Below are 10,753 nucleotides of genomic sequence, written 5' to 3' on the forward strand. Positions count from 1 at the left end.
TGTATTATGCACACCACATTAAATTCAAGTCAATGAAGAGTTACATGTCGCAGTATCTCTGAGTCCTGATCTGCTGATCAGGAAACAGAAGAAGCTGTCAAGTGGATAGTGCACTCTATTTTTTTAAAGTTTCATTACTGCAATGATCATCAGCCTCAAAGTTGAACTTTCTTTTTTGCTTATGAGAAGTTTTAATTTCATGTTGGGAATGTCCGGATATTCAAATATTACAGGCTGGTAAAGAGGAAGTAAGCTCAGACAGACTTTGACAGCTGTCTTATTAATGTGTTGAAACCACAACGGTCACATGTTTGCTGTCCTATGTCTTATTTTAGATCATTATGTGGATTATATCTCATGTGCAGCTCTGACCATGTGACATTTTCTAACAGTGAGACGAACAGAATGACTATGAGTGTAACAACAGCTGTGAGTGGGATTGTTCTCATCGTTCTGTCCATGTCAGGTACTGAACATCTTTTAAATACACTTCTTACGTCTTTAGTACAGTTATTATAGTTGTTGTAAGTATATTTACTTACTGGACATCATCCTGGAACACTGTATGCTTTAATGTAATTATTTCATTAAATAACCGGAACTTCCTGCAGAGATGGTTAAACTGCTTGCACGTAATAAGAATAGTGATGGTTTCAGGCTAAATATAAAGCAACAAGGAATTATTTCCAGTCTTACATAAACTGAACATGTTCTTTTTATAGAAACCTTTCAATTAAAAAAATGAAATATTTAATGTAAAATGTGATGAACAGTTTTTACCTGTTCACCACAAACACAAAGTAAATTTGTAAATTTTCTTTAAAACTTTTTTCCATAGTTAAGATTTCCTTTTTGAATTGTGTATTTGTTGTTTCAGTTTGTGCGATGGTATTCTGACTACAATGTGCTATTTCTGCAACATTTAGCAAAATTCATATTATCAAGACATCACAGTCTGATGCTGAAGAGTTTCACATTTCTTCAGCAGCTCCACGCTTCAACGAACATGGGAAACCAACCAAGCAAAGACACGACACGCCCTTCTAACTGTTAGCATTTAGGATTTTCCCATCCATATCACAGGTGGAAATTCTCCAGCAGCCAGGAATGCCCAAAACACAGAGTCAAATTTCCCACATTTGTTTTCTCAGTCATTATTAATATATGGATGGATTACTGAGACATGTGCATTAGGAATATCCAGCTTATCTTTGAGAGACCAAACCGTATTGTCTCAGTTTGAAGTCTGCATTATGTATTCAAATATTTCTTGTGGAGAAAGTTTTGTGACTTCAGATGAAAACAAAATACAATTTTGACATTTAAAATTATGCTAATCTTGACTGTGGTTTCTGATGTTTCAGTGGCGCACAGTTGGAGAGAATGGGAAGTGACTTTTACTACTACTGAGATCTGTGCCATTAAAGGATCGACGGTGGTAATGCACTGCACCTACACATACCCACCAAGAATAAACAGCATCAATACCACAGTTCAGAATATCTTCTGGTTCATTTATGTGCCCAATGTTGAACCTGTGGATCTTAGAATAGATTCAAAGTATGCAGGTCGTGTTTGGTATCACTGTGGTACGAACGACTGCACTCTGAGAATCACAGACCTGAGAGAGAGCGACTCAGCTGTGTACAGATTAAAGCTCATAACAAACCAGCCAGGGGGGACCTATACTGGTTCACCTGGAGTCAGTTTATCTGTAACAGGTAAGACTGTTGTCTGTTGGATCAAATTCTTAACATTTATGAAACAGTGCAGCAAATTTCACTGTCTTTTATATTGCATTTTACTAATCCAGGTGTAAAAGTGCAGACGATTCACACATCTCAATGCCTTACTTATTGGTGCAACAAATTAGAGATGCAGTGTCACAGCAGTTGCCTTCCTCATCATTCTTCATACATCTGGTACAAGAATGGACACATGACTTCAACAGAATCACTTTATTCAGGCTACCTTTATTCTGGAGACAGCATTTCTTGTGCTATCAAGCCACATGAGACCTTTCCTTCTCCTTCTGTGTGTGAGTATACGCCACAGTCTTCCACTCATACTCTCCTGAGAACCCAAGCTCTTGTTTGGGATGTGTATTAAATGTTTCCTAGCTGTTTGTGATTAGTTGGATCTGAAAAGTATCAAAACTGAACATCATCTTTAAGCAGAACGTAATAAAAAAAATATGTAAGGGCAGTACAGCATTAATAAAATATTATCTTAACAGAATATAAGAGAAAATGCATTTTCCCCATATTAGTACAAAGCGTCTCAGCAGGATATGATGCTGTTTCACGGCCAGATTTCCTAAATGAGCCAAATGGGAATTGTGAGCAGACAAAAATTAAGCCATGCTTTTATTCTGTGTGTCAGCAGTAAATTGTGTGTAACAAACATTAGTAAATAAGTTTGTGTACCTGATTTGAATATTCTCCCTGTATTTTCCGCCTTGACAAAGACCCTCGTAGAAATGTGTTCCCACCTCATGAACGCTGTCTTTTCTCTGTGCTGTCTTTTTAAATACAGACAGTATTTTTCAAATGCCAGAACCCAGATTGCGCTGATGCAATATTTATTATGTGCATCTGTTCCTTAATGTACTGTAGTAAGATATCTTTAACATGGAGAAGACTGTTCAAAGACAGTAAATGTATGCAAAACTGTATTTTCATGGCGATCGTAAAAAGAATTCTGTTTTTCAGGTGGCTATTATCAGTACTGCAACAGAGTGAATTACACTGAAAGAAGAATCTGTGCCTTCAAAGGCTCATCAGTGAACATTTCTTGCACATACTATCACACAGATCCTGTTGTGTCAAAATTCTGGTTCAGACCTGATCGTAGTTATTGGTTGGGAACTCACTTTCTGCTATGGGACCCTAGTAAAGACTCCCAGCATGCAGATCGTTTTCAGCTCCTTGAAAGAGAGAAAGGACGCTCCACTCTGAGAATCAGTGACTTGAGAAAGACTGACTCTGCAGAATACCGCTTCAAATTCACAACGCAATCGTTTCAATGGGGGAACATTTCACCTGGAACAACTCTGACTGTCACAGGTACTGACTGACTAATAAGTATTTATCTGTATTATAACCCTATACTATGTATAGTGCAGTGTTAATTTCAACATGTACATAGTCTATATTGTATGTGAATGACAACCATATATCCTCTTAGTAAACTTACAATCAGTGTTGGGGTCGTTATTACAAAAAAAAAAAAAAAAGAAGCAATGTATTACACGTCACTCGTTACTTTTCTTAAAAGTAATGCAGTCCATTAATTTCACGTTACTCTGTAAAATGAACTAAAACACACTGCCACATTATTACCAGTCAACACTTTGAATCTTAGGCTACAGTTTCACATACCAACACAAATCTCTGTCCTTATGAGGACACACATACCGTTTTTTTTAGTGTTTACAAACACTAACCCAACAACAAAACAAAACAACATCAAAATACCCTCAAAACCAAAAAACAAAGATGAAAAACAGCCTAGCAATACTTCAAAGCCATTGCCTCAGTTGTTCTACTGTAGAAACATATGCAAGCAGAAATGAAGGTTAGGCTACAGTGGTGCAAGCCTGACTGCCCATCAGTGCCTTTGTTTCTTGTTACAAGAACAGTTTCCTTCCTCATACTGCTCATAACCGTTACATGCTTACACTGATTTGTATTCTAATATCTTTAGGTAGATAGTGCATATTTCTGTTGTGTGCACTTATATTCATATTTATTATATTAATATTTTATATAGTCTGTATTCTATTTCTGTACCACTTTCTTTTGCATCATGACACCAAGACACATTCTTCATATGTGTAGAAACTTAATTCTGATGCTGATTTACAGGTTCTGGCTGCTGGGTTGAAGTTGTTTCTTTCCTGGAGCAGTTTTCAGTTTACCATTGCACTTTTCTAATATTGTGCATAAAAATCAAAGTAATGCCTATATCTCTGTTCCTGAAAAGTTGAAAAAGTTGAAAAGTTTCAGAACCCCTCTATCATCTTTTTCACTCTTGCTAGGTCTTTCAACGTTAACGCGGCATGATAACGATTAACACGAATAAAATTTTTAATATAATCAACCCATCTGGAGCACAGAATGGAGAAACTTTGAACAAACTGCTCGTAATGCAGTGACAGAGACATTTGAAGGATTTTGAGTCATTCTGCGCTCCAAATGGGTTGATTGAGTTAAAAATTTTAATCGTGTTAATCATGATGCGGCGTTAACGGGCGTTAATGCGGCGCTAACGCATCAAAGTGTCAACGTTGACAGCTCTAGTTCTAGTTCTAGCCCTAGTTCTTGCACATGAACGAAAATCAGCTGATTGTAGTGCAAGCAGAAAGAATACATGAATGTGTTACTGACAAATGTAATGTGATTACAGTAAAGTGTTACTTTGGAACACATTACACCCAACACTGCTTGTAATACTTATACAGAGCAATATTCTACTGCATACTTAAAAGCAACCTGTTAACGGTGGATCTAAGTCAGGTAAATTCTGACATTTTTCTTTGCAGATCCAGATATACAGGTACAGGTGGTTTGGTCCTCCACTGGCCCACAGCTGATCTGTCAGAGCAGCTGTTTTCCTTCTGGTCATTCATCCTTTGTCTGGTATAAGAATGAAGAGGAAATTCTTGGAGAATCTTCTTCCTTATACACAAAATATGCTGATGGTCCCGACAGCTACTCCTGTGCTTACGAGGGTCACCGCTCTAACCCAGTGTGTGAGTTTACTTCACAGTGCCACTTAACAAATGATCATCTTTGATCGTCAGTTGTTATATTACAGACAGAGTAAATTATGTGAATAAAGTACAAGTAGTAAATATGATAAGTATTGTATATGAAACATATTTAAAGAGAAACCAAGAAAAAAACGTCAAATGATTAAAGTGATCGTATCCACCCATCTTATCCAGTGATCTTTGACTAATCCTGAAAATTATCTTTGGCTGTTTGTAATCAAACAGTGAAACAACTTTGTCTTACTGCTCAACTGCTTCTTAGATTTAGTTCACAGATATCAATTACTGCTATTTTAATGTAGAATTTACGAGAATAATCCAAAATTCATTGGTCCACTGATGATGGAGAGTTCATTGGTCCACTGATGATGCAGAGTTATTGAGGCTGAGCAAAAAAAAGGCTCAGCCTATGTGACTATCAGACTGCTTCGCAGAGGACCAGTTTTTGTCCTTGTGCTTTCCTTTCTCCAAACACAGCACTCAGTTTCTATTTTGACGTGATCATTCCAGCAAAATTTGTTCATGCACTCTTGCTGCTCATATTTGTATCTTTAGTAAAGATAAGACTGGCAGCGACTCGACTGTGTTGTGTTTGTTGGTACACTTATGGCACTGGCTTCCTGTAGCAGGTTTATTTTGCCTCTAGGTATGTGTTCACTTTTGTTGAGATCAGAGATGGGCAGTAATCTGATTACATTTTTCAAGTAACGAGTAAAGTAAGGGATTACTATTGCAAAAACGGTAATTAGATTACCGTTACTTTCCCGTAGGAACGCTGCGTTACTGCGTTACTAAAACCGTGATTTTTTGCGAGAATGTCTCACGATAGTGACGTAAGCGAGTGCGCCGTTAGTGACAACAGCTGTGTGCAGATCAACAATGGATCACATATCAATTGTGGAAGAGAGTATGAGCGTGCAGTGTTTAAAGCGTGGAAGTACTGACCTTACTTTGAGTTTGATTCCATAAAAAGTGACAAAAACATTAGCGTCCATCGTGCGTGGGAAGAAAACTAAAACCCTAAACTTCCAAGCAAGCACCGAGTGCGCAATGACGTAATGGGAAACTCACAGAGAAACTCGCGGATTCTTCAACTGACCGCGGCACACCTGCACCAGGGTAACCCTCCGCCTACCGCAGTCCTGCTTTACAGGTGAAAATAGAGCAACAGGACCGCTGAGTCTTTGACTTTATTTATTTTCTGCTGTGTTTTACTTGAATCTATTTGAAAGAGTGAGTGTAAACACAAAAAATATTTTATTTTATGTGCTGGAATGTTTAGAAAATAGGTTTAAATGTTAAACTAATTTATTCAAGTCAGAGAATGTTGCATATAATTAAATTTTTGCTTGATGCATAAAGTTAAAAGCTTAAAACTAATAAAACAAGTTTTAAAAAGAGACTTTTCCATTTGATTACATTTTGTATGATGGATTATGCAGAAAAAGTAGAATTGGGCTGAAAGATCTATCGCTTTATCACCTATTCAGGTTGTAAATCGTGTTTTTAAAAAGTAACTAAGTAATTAATTACTTTTGAAAATAAGTAATCTGTAAAGTAACGGGATTACTTTTTGGGGAAGTAATCAGTAATTAGTTACTGATTACTTTTTTTCAAGTAACTTGACCAACACTGGTTGAGATTGTGTATTGCTGATGAGTTTATAGTATGAAGTTAGAAAATACTATGTTTCTTTCATTTTTATTTGTTGTTAACCAGGATGAGTGACAACGCCAAAATACTCTGTAGAAGAAATTATAGTATGCATCTTTTCACAGTTATTAAAAACAGGCACAAGCGACAGAATTTCCAGCAGCTGGTGCAGCTCAACCATCATCACTCTGGACAGTGACACACAGTTAAAGGCTAATAACACATTCATGTATGTTTTGTTGTCCAGATGCTCCAAAGGTTCCCTCAGTGATGAGGACGGCTCCTGGTGACATCATTAAGGGCAGTTTAGTGTCTCTGACCTGCAGCAGTGAAGCTAACCCATTACCTAAGTATTCCTGGTACAGGAAGGCTCAAATACTGGTCAGTAAAGAAAAACAGCTGTTCTTCCAGTCCATCCAACCCTCTGATTCTGGAGAATATTACTGTACAGCTGAAAATGTGCTGGGAAGGAGGATATCTGAATTTATCTTCATTAATGTAAAATGTGAGTAAAGAATTATTTATGTAAATGCAAAATAAAAAGAAGTCCATATGATGCCCACCTTCTTCATACTTGTCATTATTAACATTGAGTTTCAAGTTTTTTTTGTCATATGAAGGTGGCACATTGCACATTATAATCAGCAAAATAGCAGATAAAGTAATTAAGGCAAAAATAAAAGAAAATGCATATAAATAAAGAAAAAATATAAAAATATAACAACAGCAGAATAAATAAATAGAAATTACTTAAACTACTGTAAAAATACTTTGAGCAGTTCAGTAGCCTGATGGCTTGTGGTTAGAAACTGTCCCTGAATCTGCTGATGTGGGTGTGGATGCTCCTGTACCTCCTGGCAGGAGCATGAACAGTGTGTGGCTGGGATCAGAGTCGACCTGGAGGGCCTTCCTGTCTGTAGAGGTCCTGGATGGCTGGTAGTTCAGTCCTGGTCATGCATTAGGACACACTGAGCAGTAACAGCTCGTGAAGAAGCAGTTAAAAAATAATACAATTTACAATTTTATTTGAATGTTTCAAAGGGGTTTATCACAATACCTTGCCCCACGTCCTGCAACACACAATCTACCTAAAATTTGTGATCTATCTTGCAGATGGTCCAAATACGTCAGTTGTGTTAATGACACCTTCTGGTATGATGGTGGAGGGAGATTCAGTCAATCTGACTTGTAGCAGTGATGCTAACCCAGCAGCTAAACACACCTGGTACAAGGGGAACCAAACCCTGCTTGCAAGTCCAGTAAGCATCTATCATTTCACTGCCATCAGCTCAGAGGACAGCGGGAATTACTCATGCAAGTCTGAGAATCAGTATGGACAGATAACCTCAAATTCTCGATTCATAGATGTTAAGTGTAAGTAAAATTCGATTTTTCAGTTCAAGTATCTATGTATCTCTCTCTCTCTCTCTCTCTCTCTCAAATATATATATATATATTTGTTCTTTCCCAGATGCTCCAAAGTTTCCCTCTGTGTCAGTGAGTCCCTCTGCTGAGATAGTGGAGGGCAGTTCAGTGACTCTGACCTGTAGCAGTGATGCTAACCCAGAAGCTAATTACACCTGGTACAAGGAAGGCGAAGACTCATCAAAAGCATTGGGACAGAACTTCACTATTACTGAATTTAGAACTGAACACAGTGGGAGTTATTACTGTAACGCCCAGAACTCAAGAGGACAACATAGGTCCACCTTACATCTGATTACTGCAAGTGAGTTAGAGGTTTTTGAATGGTTTTAGTATGAGAATGGTCTCTATGCAGGTGAACACCTTTTAAGTGTGTAGTCATGTATAAGAATTTTCTGATGTTCCTGATTTGTTTCTATTATCCTTTATGACTTCTCAGGTACACGGAAAGCAGCAGTTACTGGTACAATCACTGCTGTTTTCCTTGCTATCACACTGGTCATGGTTTTCCTGTGCATTAGGTGAGCAGTTCTGTGATTCTTATGAATCAATTAGTCTGTCATCTCTTTGATACATAAATGTGCTGTTACATTGAATTCTTGTCTCCTATTTAGAAAATGTAAGTGGTTCACACAACAGAGTAAAGATGGAGAGAAACCTTCCAGTGAAGAACAGGTGAGAAAGTATTCCACTGTGAAAGAAAAACACTTTAAAAACACACCTTAAAATAAAGCTGTAACCTTGGAGTGACAGCTTTATCTTAAATAAAGCCAAGTTATTTTGGAGCATTGTAATCTCAGCACAATATGTTTTCCTGCATTTCTACATTCCCTGCTGATCAATATGAGCAACACATATTAGAATGCAGTGCAATGGGATTTCTAATTTGTTTTGCATTGTGGCAATAAATGGAACAGGCCGATGAGGTCAAATTGAATTGAATAATCAAAAAGAACTTAAGAATATTGGATTTCTTTTTTGAAAATACCACTAAACAGATCATCACTTAAATGTAGGTACTAATATTTTAAGTATCTAACCACTCTAATCCTCTAACATGTTAATTCTGACATAGTTTATCACATTGATTATTTTTAAAACCTTGTGTGGTCTAAATATATATTTTTTCAAAAAAGAAGTATTGACCATAATCAATTAAAAAAAACCCCAGAAAGTCTCGATACTTATTGAAGTATTTCTACAGTAAGTATCAAGTTCTGGTTTCATCAGGTGAACATGGATCCAGTGTACGACACCCCGTCAGCTGTAGCAGAAGGAGAACCATCAGGTCACCAGGATAACCTTCACTACAGCACCATCCACTTCTCTCAGAATCAGGGAGACGCTCTGTACTCCAACATCGGCCCAGGTCAGCTATACGGACACAAAGATGAAGAGGCCAGTGAAGCTGAATACACTGCTGTCAAATGTGACAATTCCAGTAGAGCCCAAGGGTGAGAAACAGTTTTCATTGCCGTACAATTAAAGGAAACATCTGATTAGAAACTGATCATGTAAATCCTTTTTTCCCTTCACAGAACAAGATGTCAAGGAAATGGGGACGATACATTTACACTGTACAGTACAGTCAAACGTTCATGAACAACGACTCTGTGGTTTACTCAAAGTGTCTTAAAAAACAAAACAAATAATGACTTCACAACATAACCACAGCCATTCAGGATTTGTACACAAACACATAATAATTACAAAATAAAATATTTTTCGTAACTGATGTAATTTAATTATTGTAATTTAATTAATTAAAGAAAATTCAATTTCCTTTTTAAAAATAAATATATCAGTACTTCCTAGAAGGTCCTTTGGCAGTAGTATTAATAGCTGTATCATTTAATCCTTTTAGGGCTCACCACAGAAGATCATCTACCTCCATCTCATCCTATCCCATGCGTTCCCTTCTGTCACACCAACCCTCTGAATATCTTCCGTCAGTAATCCATGAACCTCCTCTGAGGTCTTCCTCTTTACTCCTGCCGGGCAGCTTCATCTTATTCCTCTTCTGCACATGACTAAACCATCTCAACCTCTCTAACTTTTTCTTGTAACTGCTCAACCTGAGCTGTCCCTCTAATATACTCACTTCTAGAGATGTCCTTCTGCATTTCTCCCCCGTAACAGTATATCAACCCAACACCTTCTCGTCACCTCCTCTCCAATCACCAAACTCTACCCACTGGAGAAAATTCCCACCATTTCATCCAACTTACTCCAGAATATCTCTCGTTCTAACCGGCGTCCAAATGCACTAACAACATACAACATCACTCTTTTAATTTCCAGTTTTGAACTCATTACATTATCTGATCTTTCTTTCCTTTCACCTGGTCCTGTACACAAATGATATGTCTATCATATTTCTTATCATCAAATCAGCAAGCTCTCTCCCTTTAACACTCCCTACATAGTCCCAACTATCCTTGAGTGATCTGGTATGAAAATCTTATTCATCATGAGCACCATGTTTCATTTGGTCAAGGTTTTACAAGAGGAATTTATCATCTATTTGTTTTCAGATATATTACAATAAATTATAGTAGCACTTTTGGAAATACCTTGATGGTATGAAAAATTTTCATGTCAGTCAAATTGCTTAACAATTTAATTAACAACTTTTAAATACATTCTTTTTTCATAGTATAATCTTCACGTACTTCATCCGAAGCACACTTTCTGTGTACTCACTACCTAATTTATAGCCAAAGTATTCACTCACTGTCTCTGTACTAGGGCTGGGTATCGTCACTGATTTCTAGAATCGATTCGATTCCGATTCACAAGGTCCCGAATCGATTCGATCCACGATTCAATTCAATTCGAATCGATTTGAATCTGGGAAATTTTGCCTCAGACAGTCAGAAATATTATAATTCAGATCGATAC

General features: G+C 37.3%; 1 protein-coding gene across 3 annotated transcripts; it reads left to right on the forward strand.

Moving 5' to 3' along the window:
- The first annotated feature begins 401 nt into the window (after positions 1-401).
- LOC113024698 (B-cell receptor CD22-like) lies at positions 402-9,575 on the forward strand. Of its 3 annotated transcripts, none has more exons than XM_026171975.1 (12): positions 402-466; positions 1,365-1,721; positions 1,814-2,038; positions 2,712-3,065; positions 4,544-4,753; positions 6,675-6,932; positions 7,541-7,801; positions 7,899-8,156; positions 8,292-8,373; positions 8,467-8,527; positions 9,083-9,306; positions 9,391-9,575. In XM_026171975.1, exons 1-12 carry the CDS (start codon positions 406-408, stop codon positions 9,452-9,454), a joined length of 2,415 nt encoding a protein of 804 aa, XP_026027760.1. In that variant the 5' UTR covers positions 402-405; the 3' UTR covers positions 9,455-9,575. The 3 variants fall into 3 exon arrangements, with proteins under 3 accessions (XP_026027760.1, XP_026027761.1, XP_026027762.1); XM_026171976.1 differs by having other exon boundaries at positions 2,814-3,065; XM_026171977.1 differs by lacking the exon at positions 6,675-6,932.
- Positions 9,576-10,753: the final 1,178 nt, after the last annotated feature.

Source organism: Astatotilapia calliptera, chromosome 6 (genome assembly GCF_900246225.1).
Source record: "Astatotilapia calliptera chromosome 6, fAstCal1.2, whole genome shotgun sequence".
Lineage (NCBI taxonomy): Eukaryota > Metazoa > Chordata > Actinopteri > Cichliformes > Cichlidae > Astatotilapia > Astatotilapia calliptera.